This window comes from Chelon labrosus (genome assembly GCF_963514085.1).
Source record: "Chelon labrosus genome assembly, chromosome: 12".
NCBI classification, from domain to species: domain Eukaryota; kingdom Metazoa; phylum Chordata; class Actinopteri; order Mugiliformes; family Mugilidae; genus Chelon; species Chelon labrosus.
Genome location: NC_140345.1, coordinates 22,744,063 through 22,768,254, shown reverse-complemented (window position 1 = coordinate 22,768,254; position 24,192 = coordinate 22,744,063). Strand labels below are relative to the sequence as shown.

The 24,192-nt window shown below is 42.2% G+C and overlaps 1 protein-coding gene across 1 annotated transcript; it reads left to right on the top strand.

Moving 5' to 3' along the window:
* Window positions 1-534: 534 nt before the first annotated feature.
* nipal2 (NIPA like domain containing 2) lies at window positions 535-24,069 on the top strand. The gene is made up of 11 exons (XM_084557665.1): window positions 535-1,230; window positions 10,734-10,802; window positions 11,893-12,061; window positions 16,487-16,546; window positions 17,591-17,712; window positions 20,362-20,458; window positions 20,731-20,866; window positions 21,178-21,266; window positions 23,083-23,146; window positions 23,235-23,332; window positions 23,532-24,069. Exons 1-11 carry the CDS (start codon window positions 1,144-1,146, stop codon window positions 23,636-23,638), a joined length of 1,098 nt encoding a protein of 365 aa, XP_084413791.1. The 5' UTR covers window positions 535-1,143; the 3' UTR covers window positions 23,639-24,069.
* The last annotated feature ends 123 nt before the right edge of the window (window positions 24,070-24,192 follow it).

Sequence of the window (24,192 nt, the reverse complement as noted above, 5' to 3'; positions counted from 1 at the left end):
GTCGTTTGTTATGATGATCCGTTTCTTTTTGTGTGTATGTGTGTGTCGTTCTTTCCCTTTCAGCTGCTGATGAGGTTTCCGAAAGCGGTGATGACTAGCAGATAGGGATATATTTGCAAATGCACAATGACACATCCGCTCGCTATTTTAATTCTGATTAGCTGTCACTCAGATTTCTCTGCCCTCCTGCATGTGGCCATCAGGTGGCAACATGGTTAACAACAAGTAGAGCACTGACAACCCAAGTTTTTATTTGTTCTGATTGCCAAAGAATAGGCTTTACTCTCTCCACCACTGCCACAAGAGTAAAGATGCCACCCTTAATAGGCATCTCGACACATTCAACCAAACTGTAATGAAATCCTCTAAGAAAGCCTCTACCTTTGTATTTATTAAATATCTTTGGCCTCCTGTGAGACTTACATCAGGCGCTGTATGAAAAACCCAGGAGGTTCAATACATTTCAGCACAAACACTATAAATCTTCTGGCCAGGTGGCGTTTTCATGTGACCTTGAAACTGAATACACAAGCAGGAAGTACAACACGAATTAATCTGACCTTTGTGATAAGACTCGATTTTTTTTTTCAACTAACAGATTTCTAGTTTGTTTATTGCTACTCTACATTCTCTGATGAATAACCCGGTGCTAAAATATACTTTTGCATTCGATAAACCAGTATTATGTGGGTTTTTTTTTTGCCACAGCCACGGTGCTCCTCCTGTATGACAGAAACCGCACCTGTTCGTGCTGCATTCAAGTACGAATCGTAATGTCGTTCATGAGACTATTTAATTGCCAGTGAAAGTGTGCAGTGGGGCAAATACACTACTATTTTTCATTATGTAAACCACTAGCATTGTTCACCTTCGCGATATTAAATAGAACCAAACAAATTAAACTATTTGGTTGCGTTTCGCTATGTCTTTCTCCGCTAGGGTGTCGACTTTCCCGACCGCACTTGAAGCCACCGCAAACTCCTGATCCGGTTCTTAACAATGAGGAACTTTTCCCTCTGAGTTTCCACTGAGACGGCGGGGACGTGGGATGCATGGGATGGGAGGAGATGAGAAACACCGCACGAAGATGTGATCAGGGTTGTGATTTCAGATTATTTTCTTTTTCCACATTATAAGGAAAACATGGCGAATTCAAGTTCTGCACACGAGGCTTCCAATTTAACCTCGGCTCAGGCTCAGAGCGGTGTGATCATGGAAAATCCGCTTCAGGTAAGTTTGTTTAGGCTGATTGGTCATGGAAAAGGAAACAGGTTCATACGGAGGACATAAATCAGAATCATGTAATTTATACTGATATATATCTGTAGGTCTAAGACCAGCTTAAATTATTTGGTTATAGCCTTTCCCACTCAAGAGTAAGACATTTGTTTTAAAAGATGTTTATATCATAAGCCTATATGTATTTGTTTCTCCATTTAATAGCAATTTAAAAAAGCTAAACATGATAGAAATGATGCTGAATTATGCTTTTTGTGCTTTGCTACGGCAATGCAGAGATAAGAAGGAAACTTTTTTGACTTTTCAAGAACTTCCTTATCTAATCTCTGGAGGTTAATCTCTAAAAAAGCTTGAAAGTCAAACTATAACCCCTGCCTCCAAAGCTCTTTGGGTAATGAGCACTCAGTGTGGATGAGGAAGCCAGACAGGGCAGAGATCTATCGGTGTTGGCGCCTGTCACAACTATTTTCTAAAGTGATCATCACCAAATCTGTGTGCTGAAAGGGTTTTCCCTTACTTTCGAACTTTTAACTTTCTTAAACTGACATTATTAATCCACCTGTTAAGACATGTGCTTACGTAAAGCCGCAGCTTTCACTGTGTGTGTGTGCTTCTGCAAATGTTTTGTGTGCCGTTCCTCTGCTGCCCTCCTCCTCTAATGCAGACACACATTCTCCTCGTGCTCATTTCCCCCTGCCTCTCACTCTGCCATGTTTCCTCTGTGCGACATTACTGACGGGGGCCAGAGAGAGAGTAGCAGAGGAGGAATGAGAGGCGTGAGTAATGGCCCATGGGTAGGCTGTGAGAGAATAGATCTACTGTAAGAGTCCCGAACAGCTAATGGTCCCATCTCCCCCTCCGTCCAAAGCTACCCACCATCCCAGAGAACATCCCGGCATCCAGGGGACAATATCTGTCTGTCTCCCGCTTAATTGGCCTTCCACGGTTGAAAATATGCTACTGTAAGAGTTGATGTTACTGACAAAAGCCATGTTTCTGAGAGTTTGTCACAGTGTTTGCCCTGTGTAAATAAGAGGTTAGAAGACAACAAGCTCTTTGTCCGTGTGTTCCCAGGACATAAGTGATGCAGCTTACTGTGCACTAGCTAACATTAGATTTAAAAATCTGAATATCTAACAATAAATGTTTGAGGATTTCAGTCTAGTATACAGAGTATTAAACATTTTTTTTTGTTGTAGCAAAAAGGTTAAAATTTTGCAGCATTTTTTTCCTGTTTTTTCGTGCTGAACCACTAAATATTGCTAGTTCATATGAGGTGAAGAAAGTGGGTGATGGGAAACTGGTCAGCAGACGTTATTCTGCCACAGTTCTCAGTTAAAATTTCATCTGCAGGTAGGAGTTGGGCGAGCTACTGTGATCCCACTCTGTGCAATTATCAGGCTAAAATCTTGTATGTACAGCTCTTGAACACAAATTGCATATTTATGACCTCAGTTAAATAAAACAGTGGGCGGTTCAAGCTGACTATCTTGATCTTGATCAAAGTCTTGGTAAGCATGTGGTTCAAGGTTTAAATTTTAACAGTGACAGACAGATGCAGTTGATTGTGAGTCAATGCAAGAGGTTGGGATATATATATGAGGTGTAATCATTTTAACCTCTCCTCGTCTTTCTCCCCCATCTTTGTGTCTTATTTGACGCTGTCCTTGCCTGTGCGTTGTCTATACCCACCACATGTGAGCAGAAACTGAAGGGCTTCATCCAGAGATCAGACCATCCTAGGGAGGGACAGATCGCTATTGTCAGCAGACACAAAGGGTCGCGCTGTCTAAATGTCTGTATGTCCGACTTTTGGTCGGTGTCCAGCTGAAGAGGATCCGTGCTGTCAGTCCCTCGCTTTAGCCTTCAAACTCCTTCAGCTTTAATTTCTGACATTTCCTTGGTAGCAGGTTTGGTCTATTCCACTGATGAAAAAAATTGCATCCAGGGTGCAAGATAAAGGTGGCAGGTGGAATTTAAATCATCTTCGAAGTAAAACATAAAACCCTGAAAGTTTTGTGTTTGTGTGTAGTTTCTACTTATGTATTTATGAGTTGTAGGGGGCATTTGTTCATGGCATACTAATGCTGTGGGGGCATTTTGTAATTTGGAGCCATTCTTCTGGGCCTCACAAGATTTTGAGGGTTAAAAATGATTAAGACTTGGTTTTAGGGTTATGCATAAGGTGTGTGTGTTTGTAATGTTTTTGTAACTTGTGGTAGATAAACTTATAGTTTATAAAAAAAATACTAGAAATAAAACTGACTTTATCTCTGATCACACAACCCACTGGCTGCAGTTTAATGTTGAAGATACATATCTGCGGTAATTCCTTTGTACTTCGAGTGTCACATGGCCCAGATTTTACCCCTATGATGAGTGTTCAGTTTATTTACAGTCAATGGTCGGTACTCGCTTGTGTTTATGTTGACATTCAAACTTGTTCGACTGCTGCAGTCAGACTCCTGCATGAGTTGGTGTCGGCGTGAATTTTAATTGCCGTGCGGGAGCTGAAAGATCTTTCTTTGATGTGGTGTTTCCTCTCAGTCGGCGTCAGTGTCTGCGGTTAAAGAGTCCACTCACCTTCTCTGATTCTCACAGTAATTCAGATCTAACTTGATAAGAATCTGGCTGCACCGTTTAGAAATAACCATGCTAGTCTGTGTTTTTTTCTTTTTGCCAGATTAGGTTGTTGGTTCTTCTGGTGACATATTGTGCATCTGAATTCCTCCTCTGTAACAAATTAATTACATTTTGACAAAGCTAAAACAGGGCTGAGTGTAATTGGCGTTCTCATATAGCTGGCCTTCCATATAACTTTGGTTATAGCACGGGGGAATATCACTAGCGTACCATAACGGCAGATAATTCGTTATTTGAAGGCTGCATTGCGGTGCCCCAGTCACTCCCACTATATGGATATACACGGATGTAAATATCGTCCAAACGACTCCAGGTTGTAAAAAAAAAAACAGTAATTCCGCTTTAAGCTAGATTTATGCTTCTGATCTATGCTGCAGCTTGACATTCACAGACCTCAATACCTGTGATTGGTTCCGCCTCCTACACCACGTCTACTTAACATCTTCTCTCGCACCGTTGGGGTGATTTCAGTAAAAGTAACTTTTGTTCAACATCCGTTAACTTCAACTCCAGCGTGAGTCGCTCAGTTCCAATCGGCTTAGTTTGAAGCACATGGCAGAGGCGTACCGCGGCTTAGGAGTGCCTGAAGAGTATAGATGCAAAGATCCACCAAAGAAGTATAAACCAAGCTTTACTAACCATGCATTTGACATGAATCAGTGACTAAACCAATTTTAAAAACCACTTTCTATAGGCGTATATGTGATCTAATTGCTTTTCTTGTTTTTTTTAAATGATTATTAATGATTTTATTTCTACTTTTATTTATTTATTATTGTATTTTTTTTTTAATCTCCTTAACTATCTTTCATCCTTCTTCTTTATATATAATGACTGTTATTAGTAGTAGCAGTTGTAATAGTAAATATCATATAAGCTAAAGACATTTAAACTAGTAACCACACCAGTACAGTACAACAAAAGCAGCTTTGTGATTGAAGTCTCTTTTCTTGGGTAAAGTGCGTAATGTTTGCTAAGTAAGCCGACAAGCCTGAGGCACTCCCATTGTACCGCCCCGCCTGCCTCCACTGCTTTGTTTGCTCTTCCTGTGACAGGAAAACTCTCTCCCTTTATCTCTCTCTTGCTCTCTCTACTGTTTCCTTTCTCTCACTCTCTCTCTCTCATATAAATCTGCTTTGCTCAGTGGATACAGCATTAGGCTCCTGCATTACTCTCCTGAGTGAGGTGCTTAAATCCTGCTGCGACCACTGTGCTACAAATACACTTTATCTTTTCACCAACGCTGTCAAGAAACAAAGAAAGAAAGTAAAGAATAATTTACTCTCATTAGGCTGAATGCACCTGCTGGCAAGCATAGTCCGATGTGAATGAATCCAATCAACGGTGAGATGAATCCCTCCTCACACTTTAAATTACTCGATCTCCTGTGTGAAGTCTGTGGAATGAACTGTCCCCAGGCTCTACATCTGCCACTTTGCACTCTTGACACACGGCATCACGCACACACCTTGTCCTGACCCTTCTCAGTATTAGCCAGCAGCCTCCTCGTGGGCTCAGTAACTGCAGATCAGCAGACCACTTGCACTCTCTCCTGTAAAACTTGACAAGGTTATTGGTCGTGGTTTAGTGAACAGAACACAACTGGCCTGATGTATGGCGCCATCGGTCTGATCATAAATTACCATGGAGTTGTCGTCTTCTCTTGCACGGTCGGCCCACCACCGCCACCCCCTCTTTCTGCCTGCTTCAACATGTGAGGATGGAATCTGTCATTCATGCACACCTACACACACCAACACGTACTCCTTACCTTGATATGATATCAGTCCCCTGAGGAATCTCATCAGCGAATCGCTCAGATGCTCCCCGCCTCCTCCCAAATCGTGTTTACCTCTGGTATACTGCAATCATCACACACACACACACACACGTATAGAAACATACACACACTGAAGTCTAAATTCTGTTTACCTCGGGTGTGCTGTCATTCTCATGGTCTATAGTCAATGTTCCAGGTCAGTGGCTTCATCAGACTTGGAGTCAAAGTGAAGATAGAGACAGAGAAGGAAAAAAAAAACTGAGTGTGATAGTTTTGAATTAATATTACTCATAAATCCACCAGGCTTAAATGCTTCAATCGGGCTGGTGAGGAGATGATAAGCTGTGTGATCCAATAAAGTAGCACTTTATAGTGAGCTGATGGATAGAGTAATGTTGTGTGATGAGCAGATAAGTCAAAACTAATTGACAAAGGGCTGTAGTCTGCTGCTTCTACTTTGTTCTTATAGGAGGTTTAGACTTCTGCATCCACCTCCCCAGAAATACAACTACAGGGTGCAGCGACGCAGACCGAATGGAACACATTGAGGAAAGGTTAACTGAGGAGGTTCGGCGATACAAACATGTGTATGACTCGTCTTTGGCGAAATTTCAGAGAAGTTTCAGCGAAAGTTTCAGTCGCCATTGTTGAAAGTGAACCAGGAAGTAGAAACAAAAATGTTTACAGAGCCAGGCGTTGGCTACGTACGTAGGTTACGGTTAATGTGTCTAAATTAAACAGAGCTGTCGATTTAGATCTTTTTTAGTTTTAATATTCTGTAGGTGTCTGTAAATTTTTATCAGGGAAGAATGAGTAAACATAAAAGTCTGATGTTTCGCCAAAACTCGATTCAAAGGTGGATTTTAGTCATAGTCACAGTAGTTTTTAGCAGTAATGGACAAATTAATTTGGGGTAAGAGTGAAGAATGTTAGTGGTTGAGGTGATGCACTTCTTCAGACATTACTTCTCCGCTTTGGGGTCTTACAAACAGGAGGACAAGCGACCCTGGAGTGTAGCTCAGCAAGTTGTATCAATGACATGTAAAAAAAATAAATAAATAAATTAGGAGATATAAATTGTTCATGTTAGTTTAACAAAGTTGAACTAACATGAACATGTAGGCGATGTAACTGAGGTGACCAAAAAAAAAACATCCACAGTTTTGGGTCCGACCACCAACTTCGCCACCCTGATAGTCGGCTTTCAGATTCAGATTCAGATTCAGGCTTTGAGCCACGGGTGGACCCAAAAGGTTTGGCGGTGTTGTTGGTACTATTTCTGATCATTTAATGTTGCGCTTGTTTCACTCGAAAACATTTAGGCAGGGAAATATAATGTCCACATACCTTAGCTAGGCAACCCGAGCTTGGAACTTGGAGTAGAAACATACTGTTGGCTGAGATGTCGCAATGAGTGAATTGCTTTATATGTGGACGGGTCAAAATTTAAATGTGTCCAGTGCTTTGCTTCATGACCCACTAGCTGCTGAACTTATAATATTCTCTATGAAACTCTATGTGACCCTCTAAGACGGAGGACTGTTACTCTGCCACTGAGCAATTGACTAGAACTTTTAAAGTCAGGAAAACTTTTGCAGGGGTTTAAATCACAGCTGCACATTAAACTTGACCCGTCTGCTGCGTCAGAGTGAGCACGGGTTCTGATGAAGTGAAGGTAATTAGGTGTGTGAGCTGCATAATGCAAGTGTGTCAGGAAACCTCATCATCATGTATCACAGTGAGAGTAGGAGGTGATGGTTTACCAGAATGCCGAGGGGCACAGGAACTATCGCTATGATCATGATGTTATCTGTTTCTTGACTGTGAGAAAAGTTTTTTGTCCTATATAGAAACCTCATCTGGATGTATTTGTATCAGACAATAACTACTGTTAAGCAATGCCGTAATAAGTGACATATAATTCAATCAAATGTACATATTATCACTAAACATTTGCATTTCCTTTCAACGTCTTGCAACCTCTTACTCATGAACTGTATTAATTCAGTTGAAAGTTTCAAAAAAAATAATCTAAATGAACTGAGGACAGAACTTAAGAGACAGAAGTGGATTCCATGACCTTTACCAAGAGAATAAATATTTAAAAAGCCATCCTAAAACTTACACTGCAGTTAACCCACTGGCAGAGCAACAGAGATGCAAACGTAGGGAACAACTCAGAAAACAAGGTGTTGACCTGGCCTCCAAATTCACTAGATCCCAAACTGATCACGTATCTGTGGGATGATCCACAGAGGGCCCCTCCCCTCAACCCATAGGACCCAAAGGCCCCCCACTAACAATATTCTGTTACCAGACACCACAGGACACCCTCAGAAGGCCCATGTCCATTATCTGATGAGTCACAACTGTTTTGGAGGCACAAAGGAGACCTACATAACATCAGGAAGGTGGTCATAATGTTATGCCTGATCGGTGTATTTATCTATTTTTTTTTTTTGTGACTGCGCTTATAGTATTGCTTCATGTTGCTTAGACACCACAGTCAGGAAGTTAAGGGCTGCCTGGGAATCCCACCAGTCTTTTTTGTCAGATTTATTTTAAAGCTCAGTCTCGGACTCGTCATGCACTCCACTTCTCTGTGGCAGCCCCAATCTCACATTATTAAACACTTGCAGGTTTCTCACTCTGCCTCATTCTAAGACATTCTCTTAAAATGCGTTTCGAGGATGGTAGCTGTCACAGTTTTGTCTGCCCGCCCCGTTTGTGCTTCACTATATTTTCTGAGGCTGGCATAAAGAATTATTCCTTGTTCCTCATCCAGTGGATGTTTTTTTTTGTTTTTTTTTTGCATAATGATTTTAAAAGTAAATTATTGTGACAGCTCCTCCTCCTCAGTGATTTTATTTTTATTGTGAATTTCTAATAATGTGCTCCGACAGAGCGATAGACAACCTCTAAATTGAGTGATAGTGACCAGCTGTTGCGTTTGGAGACCGAAGGAATTAATTTGCGCTTCAGTCATTCTAGTATCCTTTGCCCAGATCAGTGTTATCGCATTGTCAACAATATCAGATGGATTTTGTTGACAATAACCCACTGCCTGCCTTATCTGACAGAATGGACCGCCGATCTGAGCATTCACACTCTTTTTTCATTGTTAAATATAGAGCTGCTGCGTTTGTTTAAACTCCTGCTTATCCTCTTAGAGCCTCCCTTTGTTTCAACTCCCATCACTTTCTCTCCAACCTTCCTCTCTCTCTCTCTCCCTCTCTCTCTCCCTCTCTCTCTCATAATGCTCTTTCAAGGGATAAATACTTGGTTGTGCTTGGCTGCCATTACTTCTCTTACGGTGATTGAATTTCCATCTTTGGGTTTTCATCATTCACGTTCCACCCCCACCTTGTGCTTTCATTTCTTTATAAACTTGGTCCACCCACAGCCGCCGGTATGTTTATGACCTAAAATTAAATTTCCTCTTGGTAATAATTTTCCAGGGATATGGGGGTGAAAAAAACAGCACAGCATTTTCTTGAATCGCTTAAAGTGAATTTATCCTGTTTCTCCTTTCCCATCCTTTATACACCAATTATGAGCCCCTGCTGGAAAGTTGGCTACAGGCAGATGCTCATAATATATTGTGGCAGTGTCAGTCAGTTGGTCCACCACTATGGTTCAGACTGAAATGTCTTAAAAACAGTGGGTTTCAATTAAATGTTTCATGGTCTCCGGGGGGTGAAGGTCGACTGATGCCTCAATGGTCTCTGTAATTCCTTCATCAAAAGTTTAGTTTTGGTTTGTAACTGTGAGCATGCCAGCCAGATAAAGTAAGATGGTTAATACATCAATCAGGCAAAACATTAAAGCCACCTTCCTAATATTGTGCCTCCAAAACAGTTGTGACTCCTCAGAGAATGGACACGGGCGTCCTGTGGTGTCTAGTAACAGGATATTGTTAGTGGGGGGCTTTTGGGTCCTATGGGTTGAGGGAAGGGGCCTCTGTGGACCATCCCACAGATACTTGATCAGTTTGGGATCTAATGAATTTGGAGGCCAGGTCAACACCTTGTGCTGTTCTTCATGTTTTTTTTTTTTAGTTGCTCCTAAAGCGTTTTTGTGTGTGTGCCTGTGGTTGGCTGCATCCTGCTGGGGATGGCTGCTGCCATCAAGGAGTGTCATTGCTTTGGGGTGGGGGTGCCTGGTCTGGTCTAGGTGGGTGCTACATGTCTAAGTAACATCCACACGAATGCCAGGTCTAAAAGTTTCCCAGCAGGACATTGTATTGTCACAAGATGATCAATGTTAGTTACTTCTCCTGTCAGTGGTTTTAATGTTATGGCTGATCGGTGTTTTGTGAAACATTTATCGTACCACACATCTGCATGTTGTAGGAAATTATAGATTACAATTTTATTGACTTCACTGGATAATGCATGATGATGCATTATTACACAGCTGGTTGAAGGGAAAACAAATAATGCAGCGCACTGAGCGCGGTAACACTAGAGACAGTGGAGAAACGAGACCATGCATTAAACAGTCATTTCCTGTAAGGGTAAAAAAAAAAAACACTTCAGACGTCATCAATCAATCCATCATGAGGTGTTGAGAGCATGCTGGATAACACTCTGACAGAAATTAAACGAGTGATGGGCAGATCTCTGTGTTCGTTGGATAAATTGTTTCTTCTCATTTAAAGTTAACTTGCAAATATAAGTCTGCAAAAGATGCTGAGCAGGATAATTACACCTGCTGTGCATCAGCATTTTTGTCGGTAATCGGTGTGAGCGTTAGTGCCACGGCTAGCGAGTCTGTTTGTCTAAAGGAGTGTACAAACCTGCATCCAGATTTCGGCGAGGTGTCAAATATCATGGGAGAATTCGGAGGGTGAGAGAATGTTTGTGTTGTTTTTTACACGCGTGCGTTACCTGTCTGTGTTTGCGTGTGTTGCTGTTTGCTACGTGTGAATGTGTGAGAACACAGATACTGATTTTATGAAACACTAATGGCTCTCTGTGGCTCTCATGGAAACGTGACAGCTGGAGGGAAGTATTATGGGCTGTTTGGAGCGTCACCTAATCTTCTGCCTGTTTACTGTTTGCTTCCTCAGACCTTTCTCCTGGGAATCATCATCTCTATATGTGGGAATGTCCTCATCAGCATTTCACTCAACATACAGGTACGAAAACACTCTGATCCAGTTTTACCACTGACACTCAGCACACAGCGGGCACTAAACGCCTGCAAAGGCTAGTTTTTTCACTCTCTAACTACTGCCTTTTTCTTGACAGTTTGTTCTCTCTCTTGCAAGCGCTCAGTATTCATCAAGATTTTAGTGAGCGTTCCCTTAGGCACTGACTGGGTGATCTTCACAGCGGGCACCGTGCAGCAGAAAAGCCTGCATGCATTAACATTAATAGAAGTTAGAATAAAATCTTAGAATTCCTTTTAAATTTTAATATTGTGATTAGAAATACATTTTCCCCAATCATCTAATGAAACAAGAAAAGGTTTGCACAGTCTGGACCTGACTGAAAATATTTGTAAAGCACCCACGCCAAGCCTTAGCAGTGCTGTTAAATGTTTGAGATGCATGCTGTTAAAATAAAAGTACAAGTAATTTCAAGAGTAAATATTTAAATTAACTTTTGCACAAGCATACGCATTCTAGCATTACCAGACGGGAGGCTTATGAGCTAAAAACACTACTTTCTAAAATGATCATTGTTTTTCTTTTTCTTTTACTGTGTGACTCTGATAATAATAAATGATGCCTGCAGCAAAAAAATAGTACACTTTGGTTAGCAAATCTTAAAACTCTGACGCCGGAGAATACATTGGTGCATTTGTGGCAGCATCGTCATACGGTGTGCATACTAAGAGGCTTTGACGTCTTCAGCTAGATGTGAAAAAGCACTGGAAGAGGCTGACGACCATTTATTATTGTGCAGCGTACAATTTCAAAGGGAATTGTTAATGTTTACAGAGTACACTGTACATTTGTGTTAGCGTCCCACCTCATTGATTTGCTTAATTGGTGTCATTCCTCTTCCGAGATGAAACGCTAATGAGCAGAGGGTGATGTGGTGTGTTCAGAGTTGTGTGACAGTACTGTATTACCTATTAAATAGCACCTTCTGTTGTAAGTATCGCGCATTGGACTGTGTGAGTTATTGTCTGTGTCATGTTAAAAGTGCAGCTCTCCAGTTATTGAATCCACTTAATGGGACTCGTGCCTCGGGCTTCTTGTTTCCCCGTCTCTCTGACAGAAATATGCCCACGTCCGTCAGTCTCAGCGTGGCTCCAAACCCTACTACACCTCCGTGATGTGGTGGTGCGGTGTGGTTCTCATGGGGGTCGGAGAGCTGGGTAACTTTGCTGCCTACGGCTTTGCCCCGGCATCGCTCATAGCCCCGCTGGGCTGCGTGTCTGTCATAGGTAAGTGTGACCTTTTTTATTTATTTTTTTCTCCCTCATGCATTATCCATGCGAGGAAATGTTGCTTCCTTGGGGAACAGCACAACGTGTTGCTGAGAAAAGTCAGCTGTTTTCTCTTCATAAAGTCATAAATTTGCCTCCTCATGCCAACCATTTACAGTATTCTTTGGAAAGCTTTAATGTGTGGTTTGATATCTGAAAAATAGCTGAATCCATTATCGTTAACCATCTGTTAAGAGTATTTCCTCTATTGTGTGCTATAAGCATCAGTGCATCTACTGTTTCTTCGATACAGACATGAACAAAACTAAATAAGTTCCAATACAAGACAGAAAAACAAACTGCATCTCCAATAATAGTGTTGTTTCTATCTAAGTTACGCATCTGCCTGCACCTCACTCTGTGGCTGTCTAGTAAATTCTACAAATTTGGTTTCAGGGCAAGAAGTGATGATCATAACTGTTTTGTGTTTAGGTGCATGCAGCCGTCTATTTAGCTTATATCCACGACTGGACCGAGCACATTAATCCGTATAGCTCCACTCTTCAAATCTCCAAATGCTCCTGACATTTTAAAATCCAACAGCCCACTCCAGCAATGATGGTTTTTACAGCCCACATTGTGAACTAAAGATGTCATGAACTAAGCCGGATTCATTAGCCAGTCAAAACAAAGCCGGCCCGGTTGCTACAGCTGGCAGCTGCTCAGTGCAAACACTCTAAACACAGGTTAAATATTGAACAGGTTCACTTCTTACCTCCCGCCACCCATCACTCACTGCGCTGGAGGTGGTGGTGAGTCATGGATATTAATGATAGCTATTACTCCGCCGCTTCAAACGATTTTCTTGCAAGTGGATGAATGGTTTGAATAAAGCACTAAACGAAACCACACAAATCTTGTTAAGATGGCTGCACCTCTTGTTCGTTGTAGTTTTGCGTGGTGCTCTCTTTGTATCAATGAGCAATTACTTATTAAACGCTTTCGCCACAATGACAGGACTTCAACACTTTGCTCTGTGCAGAGCAGGAACTTGTGTTTATAAATCTGACCTTGTAATGAGTCTCTCTTCAAAGCCACAGGTATTAGCAACCACTATGCTCATTTCCATTTCACTGATATTCTTACAAACACACTGATTGCTAGAGGCTAACGTTGCATCAGAGTATTATGCAGCTGAAGTGTGTCTTCAAGGAACATCTTGAAGAATTAATGCTCCGGAGATGAAGAGGTGAAAGGAAGAGGAAGGAGAGCAAAGTGTCTGCAGCTGTGATGCAGTCTGTCCTCGTCAGAGCTCACAAGTGGAGCTCTACGTTGCTGTCTCTCATCGTGACTCCACCTCTCACCTCACACTGACTCATACTTGAAGCAAATGAGCAAACACACAATTCACGCATAACTGTAGCGATGTGTAAAAACACCCCTGTCTGGTGGATTTTGTCGACCAGAAATGCTCCTTTGGCGAGCACACATGCACCCTCTCCTGCTGTGCTGTTGTGCCTGTTTTCCAAGAGCTGTGTGAAGGCTCAGAGGGGGGGACAGACGGCAGGAGGCCTTCAGTGAGTAAACAAGAGGGAAATGAGTGGTTGGTTGAGTAGAAGGAGGCTGGATGCTGAGAGGGGTAGAGGGTAAGGGCAGAGGCAAAGAGAAAATATAGAGTAAATGAGAAGGAGGGATAAGTATATGAATGCAATAAGACAATTGGCAGATATACACTGATCAGCCACAACATTAAAAATAACATTGACCATCTTGTGGCAATACAATGTTTTGCTGGGAAACTTTTAGACCTGGCATTCATTCATGTGGATGTTACTTAGACATGTAGCACCCACCTAGACCAGGCCAGGCCCCTCCACCCCATAGCAATGACACTTCTCAGTCAGGATGCAGCCTGGTACTCACACAAAAACAGTTTAGGAACAACTAAAACATGAAGAACAGCACAAGGTGTTGACCTGGCCTCCAAATTCACTAGATTCCAAACTGATCAAGTATCTGTGGGATGATCCACAGGACCCTAAGGCCCCCCACGAACAACATCCTGCTGCCAGATACCACAGGACACCTTCAGAAGGCCCATGTCCATTCTCTGATGAGTCACAACTGTTTTGGAGGCACAAGAGAGACCTACACAATATTAGGAAGGTGGTTTTAATGCTGTGGCCAATCGGTGCATATACAAGGTGGAAAGCAGAAGCCGAGGAGAAGAGAGACAGGATCGGGAGAGCTGATGATGCTGCTGTCATCCACCTGTCGTGGCATGTCACACTGGAACTCAGACGCTCCATGGAGAGCAATTACTACTGTTCCCGTCCACAGAACCCAGTGGTCTCTATTAGGAGTGACAGCACCATCCCAAATGCTGTTGTATGGAGCAGAACATCGGCTCACACTTTAAGATACCATGTCATCACATGCAAAAGAGGAGGGAGGCTGGCTTAGAGGGAAATAAACAGAAACCTGATTCGCATCCTGCATCCGCATCAATCACAGATGTCAGACCTGCGGCACTGATTAAATTCAAAAACTCATTTGCATTTTTGGATTTTACTCCACTAATGTACGTAGGAAAATCATAAATAACATTTAGGCCGTATACCATTGACGTGCATTACTGAAAACCGGTTTTAATAGTAATGTTTTTACACAACCTGAGAGCCATCAAAATTCACAGTTTGTGACATTGTGAATATGTGACCGTACAAACAATTCGTGCTTTGTCGGGAGATGACAGCCAGACCTTTGCTGCTTTCATCCGGTCGTGTCAGGCTCGTGGGGTGAAAGAATGTTTGACGCCGTGTGTTTCATCACAGGGAGGTTTCCATTACCGCACGTCACCACTGAGCAGATGCACGCACAAACACACACGGGAGCAGTGCCAGAACTGTGTACCCCAAGAGGTTCCTGTCGCAACATTTCTCATTTTATCAAGCCGTGTGAATCTCACTTTGTATGGAGTTGCTATGGTTACGTGTTAGATCCAGCTGGTCCCAGAGGCAAAAGAGGAGTCCTAAATGTGTGTGCGAACATGTTCGCAGTATGAAATATTTAACAACTGAATGTTTCATCAGGACATTAAGGAGAGTCTTTATAAACTTCCAATTAGAAAGCCTCCAGCTAATTCGATGGCTTGGGTTTGCCTAAAATGCTCTGTGTTGATAATAATTGCCGCTTTTAATATCCATGCTAAGAACCTGTCTGTCACGCCACGACGCCACAGTGATTCATGCGTGCCACGCTGTGTGCTGCTGGCATATTGAGCTGTTTATGCACTGTTGCTAATCTCCTTATGACGGTGCCAGAGCCTGTGTACAAACTCAAGTGGCATGTCTGTCACATTTTCCGTATTTTCCACCAATTTTTTTTCCATTGAATTAAACCCTCTCTGCCTGTGTGCCATCACCTGTTCCACCATATGCCTGTGTGCCTTGCAGCAATCTCCGAGCTAATGCAGCTACCACATCTGTCTCGGCTTTAATATCCCTTAAACTTTTAACAAAGTAAAGCCAGCAAATGCAACTTGTCACTATAGTGCTGTTAAGTGTTTAGACCTCCAGCATGGCAGCCACGGTGCGTTATGTAAACTGACCTCCTCACCGTGACAGGCTGCTGTCACTTGCATATCTATTTGTCTCCCTGTCCAATGCCTGTTTGTCTTGTCGACTGTTTTGGTTAGTCCGCCTGTGTGGCCATCCATCTGTTTATCTGCCTCTTTATCGCCACGTCTGTGTGAATGTGTGAGTGTGTGTGTGTGTGTGCGTGCATATCCGCCTGTCTCGCAATTCGTCTCTGTGACAGCCAAACCCTTGTGTGTTTATTTGTCTCCCTCGGCTCGGTGCATATCCCAGGGAAACATTAAGAAGACTAATCGGAGGCTTAGCTCATGTGAGACTGATTGCTTTTGAGCGGCGCAATTTTTGACAATGATATTGATGAATGGGTTCATGGAAAATGTGGCATCTTGGCGTAATTTGATGCTGGCGTTATGAAGTCCTAATGAGTTCCATTTATCTGAGCACGCCGACGGATTTCATCACGCTGATCAATGTAAACATGTCAAGTGCAGACATGGCTTTCATAGTATCAGCGTGTGTACATGTGCCTTACTAAGTGGCTGTGTGTAGCTGCAAAATAAATTACTCATTATATTTCATGGCGCATGGTAAAAACCCATACAGAATACATGTACACAGCCAGTGCAGTGTGTACAGTGCGGTTAATAATTTTATCAAATCAATATTCAGTCATTTACCTCAGCTCATTTCAAACTGTTATACACTAATTATGTTTTGTTGTCCAGAGAGCAGTATTGATTGTGATGAATGTGCTTTGTGAGAAATAAACAGTGCACAAATATGACTGTTAAGGCTTGAATGTTTTCAGTGGCTGTTAAACTAACAGTGACGTGTTTTCACTTCACAGCCAGCGCTATCGTATCCGTGGTTTTCCTCAAGGAGACGGTGCGTGCCTCTGATATTGTTGGTGAGTAAACAGTCGGTCAGGATAGGCGTCCTCTCCCGACTGCTGAACGACATCTCAACTGTCCATATGCAGGTATATGAAAGTGACTTGATGGAGAAAATAGTCCCCCGACAGAGGAAACGTAACGCATTCCAGTTTAAAATCTCTTAGTAAAACTCTCTTAATTGCTTCTTGTTTTTGTGGCACTGGGAGGAAAAAGGTGCACTCCTATTATGGAGATTTGTGGAAAGCTATTGTCACATCAGTGCGTTGAGTCTGCTGCTAAATGGCATGATTGTCACGGCAGTCACAATGACGACCGTTACGACCGCCGGATTGGAAATTCATATCAGCGCCACACAGCTCTGCGCATTGTTGGACCATACCAGCAATATTTTCTTTGCCATTTTTTGTTATTGTCTTGTAATTGCTGAATGGCATTATCAGCCACACACTGGAAATATTTAATTGTCTCAATGTTTTATTTATGACGGGGGGGAAATCACTGAGAGCAAGCTCTGTTTTCAGTCATAGAAGAAAGATGCAAAATAATGATAATTAAAATCAAAGCGTACCACTGCTTGTGCTAATGTTTGAATGAATAAGGTCAATATTGAGACTGATGATGTTTTACTGGTAAGATAAAATGATTTATTTTTCTATCAGCAATGAGTGTCACAGTTCAATGGTTTCTGTACCAGTTTAAGGAATGAGGAGAAACATATGGTCATAGCCAAGTCCAGCAAATTATATTCCACTTTTTTAATTCTGGAGTTCTTTTTTGGTAAAGTCATTAATCAAGCTTAGTGACAAGCAATCTTTTCCAGTCTATATTCATAAATGTGTGAGACTCTTTAAAATCACGTTTTAGCTAAGCCACAGGTTTGCAGTTGTCCAGAGTTTGAGAATAAATTAGGCAAGTTACATAGAAGTTACGCACGGTCATTAGTGCAGGTAATAGCAGTGGGGGTGTGAGGTGAGCTGGAGAGTCGGTGGCTCTGTCAAATCAATATAGAAACCGTTTCACTACAATCTCACCCCGTCTCTGCTCTCTTTGTCTCATAGGTGGCACCCTGGCAATAACAGGAACCTACCTGCTGGTGACCTTTGCCCCCCACACTTCCACACACATCACGGCCCACCTGGTCCAGTACTACGCCGTCAGCTGGCACTTCCTGCTTTACCTTGTGTGTAATCCTTTAAAATTCTCCTGTCTGAGTTGAGCTGTGCATGCATTTTAAGCACCGATAGTAAAGTTAAAGAGCTAAATAATGCCATAAACAGTTTTTATTTATCAGTTAACTCCATGCAACGTGCAGTCAACAAGCAAGTCAAAAAAAAAAGACTTGTTGTTGTTCATGTTGCTGAGGTGACACTGTTCTCGTTGTCCTGCTGAACGAGGCATTTGGGGCCGGTTAGAAGATTCCTTCCTGATAGTACTGCATGACGGATAAGAATTGAAACTCTTAAGTACCTTTTCTGTTTCCTTGGAGCTATTGTTTGCCCAAATGGCTCACCGTATAATTACACTTGCAGCAGCACACCACTGTCAGCTCCTGTCTTGCAGGTGGTTATCTTATCCTAACCTTTAACCTCCCCCCGTGGAGACAAGCAAGGCAAGGACCACTCTGGTGGCTTGATTAAGGTATTAATTTTTAATTAGTCCTCTGTTAAAGAGTTGAGCCACAGCTGATGGATAACCTGACCCTCAGAGGATAATGTGATTTATCTTTGCACGCATGGAAGCACTCCTCTTCTCCTTGATCCTTCTTTGGGCTTTTATGAAAGGTGTGAAGTAAGGAGCGAGTCCTTTATACCTTAGACTATCTGTGTCTTGTAGAAAAAGAATACAGCCTCTACTTGATGGCCTGCAAGTGCATTAACACCACACACACCCATGTACTCTCTGGGTCCAATTTCACCTCAGGCAGCGGTGACATAAACATAGCCGTTGCCGTAGTGACCGATTTGAAGAAAAGTACAGGGCTGAAACAAAGTGTTTTTCTCAAATCCTACTCATCAAAAAAAAAATAATGTAAATGTAAATGTTTGCGCCTAAATGTTAACTCCGGGTGTTTTAAAAGCAGCATTTCTGCCTTAGGAGGTCTTGTCATGCACTACCATGCACTGTGATTTCTACCTTTCTGGTTAAATGTCTCTTCTTTTTAGAAACACAGCGCTTTATGTGTTTCACAAAGGGAGGAGAAAGTCTGACACCTGTGATCTCTTAGTAGTTGAACATCACATATGTACAGAATCCAAGCAGGATATATTTTCCATTTTATATATGTTGTACACCGATCAACCATAACATTATGACAGGAGAAGTAAATAGCATTGACCATCTTATGACAATGCAGTGGGAAACTTCTGGACCAGGCATTCATTCGTGCCGATGTTGCTTAGATGTGTACCACCCACCTAGACCAGGCCAGGCACCACCACACCATAGATCCATAGATGCCCCTCCCCTCAATCTATAGGACCCACACCCCAAAGTCCCCCCACTAACAACATCCTGTTGCCAGACACCACAGGACACCCTCAGAAGGTCGATGTCCATTCTCTGATGAATAAGAACTGTTTTGTAGGCACAATATTAGGAAGGTGGTCATAATTTTATGTCTGACTGGTAGACATCAATAAAATGCCATAGACAGATCATTAACCCAGAAATAAATCCTCCCACCACAAATTGTAAAACGGTTGTCGTTTCACATCCTGAATATTGCATTTAATGTTTTGAACAAACTGCTTCTCTGCACATAATCCATCAAAACAAACAGAGATGAACGTGAAAGGGTGACAGCCAGCAGCTCCTCGGGGGTACAGCCAGTGAATGTAAACAGCGAATGTGTGCCCCGGGTAGCAGTGCCATCATTATTCAGGGCGCAGCATTTTACTCAGCCCTATTCCACATTCAGCTCTTGAATCTAGTCCTGTTTTCTGAACCAATGCGACCGCATCCAGGAGACAAAAAACAGCTATTGCATGAGAAACAAAAGGGGAAATGTTTATGCGGATATTAGACAAATACAGATGGATGACTAAAAAGACAGATGTTTTTAAACTGAGATAGTTTTGCTGCCTCTGGCTGCGGTGATTGATAGTGCGTAAAAGGGTTTGCTTTTTTCCTTTTCTGGCAGTAAATACTCATCAACCTGCAAAGGAACAGCCTCCAACAAGTATGGGATTAACTGCAGTGGGTGATTAATCACAGGAAATGAAATATCCATTGCTGGCTTATTATTTCTAGAGGTCATACTGATATCCAATGATTTCAGCTGGAAGGACTGTTTGGTGTCATTCACAGTGTGTGTGAGTGTACATTTGTTACGAATGAGCCAGGTTTTTGTTAATCCGTTTGCAAAATGAATAATTACATTTTGAAATAAGCCTTTTATTTAACATGTGGGACTCCGGGATGATGTTGAGAGACATTTAAAGGTCAGCTCTGCCTTTTTCCCCTAATTTCTGCTATCATGCTCCTTTCTCATATTCCATCCATTAGAGCCATTGTTGTGTTCTACCAGGGGTCCTTGAAAAGCTGAATGCAATTGGACTCACAAGGGCAGCCCCGGGCTCCTCTCATTAAAGACCAGCAATTCATTTCATTATTCTGCCACAGTCATTTGTTTCAATTAAAACGCGGTGCTCACTGACTGCATACTGCACTTTGCTATGCAGATAAGCCGGTCAGTAAAAGTAATTCTAGTGCTTTTCAATTTTTTAGTGTCCGTGCAGAGTTTGAGGAAATGGAAACTGCATGAATGATTTGTATAACCCGCTCTCTACGCTCTCTCTCTCTCTCTCTCTCTCTCTGTCTCTCTCAACAGTTTATTGAGGTCATCATCTTTTGCATCCTGCTCTATGTCTACAAGAGGAAGAAAGTGAAGCACATCATCATCGTGATGCTGCTGGTGGCCCTGCTCGGTACGAACAAGTGGACGCTGTCTGATGGAGGGCAGAGGATACGGATTAAGCCATTTTTGGTAGTCAGGTTGCTTTGTTGCCTGGCTACCAACAATGAACCTATGTTCTGTTATAATTCCTGCAACATGCGGAGTAGAAAACAACAGAAGAATATTATTCACAATAACTCAACTTAACAGCCTTCCAAAAATTTGCATGGAGCAGTGAGGGAGTTTTTGTTAACTACAGGTTGTACAGCTGAATGCTAATCATTTGCTTCTATGTTGCTGCAGCCTCTCTCACAGTCATCTCCGTCAAAGCTGTGTCAGGGATGATCACAGAGTCGATAAAAGGCCAGCTGCAGCTCATCTACCCCATCTTCTATGTCATGCTCATCGTCATGGTCGCCTCCTGCGGCTTCCAGATCAAGTTAGTCAAGGTTTTCTCTCTCTCTCTGTCTCTCTCTCTCTACTCCTTTGCACTTTTTCTTTTTCACTCTCTCCGCCTCGCCTCCCTTTTTATTGCTCAAATCCCTCATGATCGCCGCAGGCTAGATGCAATTGTGTTTTTCCGGTTCCTCAACAAACTGAAGAAAATTACATTTTGGATGTGGCGACGCTCTACCTGCAGCACACCTACAGTGTGGTGATGGATGAATAGGCTGCTCCGTTGTGTCTCTGTAACCAAGGTCATTGAATTCACTGCACCTCTCACACGCCATTTTCCTTCTCTCTCCGTAGATTCCTCAATCAGGCAATGAAAATGTTTGATGCCACAGAGGTGGTTCCTATCAACTTTGTGTTTTTCACCGCAAGTGCCATTGTTGCAGGTATGTCGGACACAAAGCTGCCATTCTCTGTGGGCTAATCCTTCATTTTAAAAGGTCAAGTGTTATTCAGTGTTTCTTTAGTGTGAACAAACCCCATGAAAATACCAGAGTCTAAACCAAAACTGATATTTTTGCATAGCTATTCTTCTGTTTTAGAGTTCCACTGTGGTTCAAAAATTATTAAAAACACAGTATTCAGCCTTGAGCAGTGCCAGTGTATTTTAAGTCAGTCCCACATACGTTGTGCTGGTGCCACAAATACTCACCATCAAACAAAATATGTGTAAATCTGTGGCTGAAAGTCCCAATAAACACATGATTCATTTCTGTCGAGCAGTGGGCATTTGTGACCATCTTTATTTAGCATGATAATATTTGTTAGTTAATGCCGCAAACTAAGCACAGCTAAGGCTGATGGGATTGTTGGGATTATTGTTAAAACACAAGTGACGGGCCAACCAGCATCCATTCCTCAAGCCATGCAGGCAGTATGGCTAAAACTATGAGTAGCTTCATTATGCAGTTTGGCAATGATTAATTAAAAGTTAAATTAATGTATTCCTTATTCAGGTCACGTAAACATGCAAAAATCTGAAGTGTGTGCAGTAAATGCAGTTTAGTTGGATTTAAAATGTAGTTTCTTTCAAGCACATTCCCGTCTTCACTGAAATAAAAATCCTGGAAATTTCAAAGAAATCCTTTTTAAATGATGGACCCATGAGACAAACATTTATATCTTCAGTGAGTGCCACAAAAAAGAAGATAGAGAAGTGAGAAAGCACTGCAAAACTAATCTTTTCATGAGAATACAATAACATCAGCCTTATTTGTTAGAGGATCACATTTATTCCAAGGCAAACTCTTTTCAGCGACAAAACACACATTCTAATGACGGTGTGCTGCAAAACTGCAATAGCTGAAATCAAATCATGACTCAACACAGCTGAGTGTGCTCTTCCTACTTACTGTACGTCGTACACGGTGATTCACTCATCAGGAAAAGCCCCAAGGTATTTATATCAGCCGTGTTCTGCCAGGTTAGGGTTTTATTATCTTATCAGTACTCGTCAGAGAAGAAGAAAGAAAGCATCCTTAAAAGCATTTGGTGTAGAAGGAAAAATGTATAACCTAAAATGACAGTTTCCAACCATTGTTTGGCAATGGACCTCACATGACGAAATCTATTTTGTGCTTTGCTATTCTTCTTGAGCGTAAACCGCTGTTACTTGACGTCAGTTCTGCCTATTTGTGGTTCCGCTTCAGTGGCATGTAATAGTGCAAAGGGGCGTCCAGCAGTCCGAAAAGGCCAAGAGCACACATCTGGTTTTGTTGCGGGCCTCCTTTAAACAAAAGAACATCTTTCAGCAACGTTGCACTAATGTCGTTTAATCACAGTGGAAGACTTTCATCATGTGTGATGCCTTTTCTGAAAATCACCAGCTCTGATATTGCTTCTTCCACCTGCACAAATAACCCACAATTGACTGCACTGCACAATAAATTACTTGTTGTATTATATCTGGTGGTAAGATCATCCGGGGGCGGACGTTGCCTTTAAGATTGGATTAGTTTCGTGCTGAAGAAAATTGTTGTTACGGCTCCCAAACCCGGTGACGGTCGGAGCAGACAAATTGTAGACAGTGGAGTGAGCAGAGGTGAAGTGAAGATGCAATAATGATAAAATTCTTCCCAGTGTAAAGTAGGCTCATGATTTTTAGGGCTATGTTTCATAAACAAAAGCACTACAGATGATTTGCAAGTCCTGTCTCTGTGTCTTGAGAGAAATGCATTCTAATGAGCTTTGTCATTTCTGCAGGGATAGTATTTTACCAGGAATTCGAAGGCTTGGCTGTACTCAACATTTTTATGTTCCTTTTTGGGTAAGTATTTTAATAACTCTGCAGACACTGGAGCTTATCAAAATGTGACATTTACTGCGATATAGTGCTTATCCTCCCTCTCTTCCAGTTGTTTGTTGTCCTTTCTTGGAGTTTTCCTGATAGCCAGAAACAGACCAAAAATAAAGCAGCAAGATCGGAATTTTATCCCAATGGAAAGGATTCCTGGTAAGTTGTTTTAAAAAAAACTTTAAATCAGATCTCGTCACAATACAATATGTTGCCTGGTGACCTATTTGTACCGAGTACATAGCATTGATTAGCACTTAGTGACAGAACGAATACAGCGCTGTGACCCTGGACTGCCGGCGTCTGCAGCCCTCAGCGGCCGATGCCATCTAACGAGCTGCGCTCTCCGCGTTCACAGGGACGAGGCACACAGACAAAGTGCAGCCCGAGGCAAAGACTCCAGCATACGGATCACTGGCAGCCAAGCTCATGTGCAACAGAGCTGACCAAACAGACGATTCATAGGAGCACCTCCATGTGTTGGGACTGTACCGTCTGTCAGTTTGTGTGTGAGCACGCCGCTTTCTGGGTTTTACAAATGATATCAGTTTATGGATAGAAATGAGAGGCCTCACTTTAAACCAGCATTAGCTGAGTGCCAGTACTGGTGGCCATGAGGAAGTCCAGGGCAAGATGGCGAGTACCTCTCTTGAATAGCCATTTACTCTTAGAAAGCAACCCGTCTGTGTTTTAACCATTGTCTCCAGCACTGTTACAGTGAAACCTCACAAGGACAAACCAACTCCAATAGGAGATGAAACTCCTCAGGATAAAAGTTCAACATCAGAGGCCTCGCTGGCAGCAACTTATAAAAGGAAAGATACTAGTTTCAAAACAACATGTTTCTCGAGGCCACTGGGAAACTGGTACTTTCAGTATAAGAATTATGTTAATCAGCTGAATAAATTGGTCTGTGTGTGTGTTAAGTGGTCAATAAACAAGAAAATATAATGTTTCCACATGTGAGGATGTCCTGTCCTTCATTAAAATAAGTGCACTACTGCCCTCCAATGGTGAGG

What these genes read in the sequence shown, in the direction of transcription:
- nipal2 (XM_084557665.1), top strand. Translation starts at nt 1,144, where the DNA reads ATGGCGAATTCAAGTTCTGCACACGAGGCTTCCAATTTAACCTCGGCT. An exon ending in CGCAAGTGCCATTGTTGCAG is followed by an intron (nt 21,267 to 23,082) that starts GTATGTCGGACA and finishes TCATTTCTGCAG; the next exon opens with GGATAGTATTTTACCAGGAA. An exon ending in ATTTTTATGTTCCTTTTTGG is followed by an intron (nt 23,147 to 23,234) that starts GTAAGTATTTTA and finishes CCTCTCTTCCAG; the next exon opens with TTGTTTGTTGTCCTTTCTTG.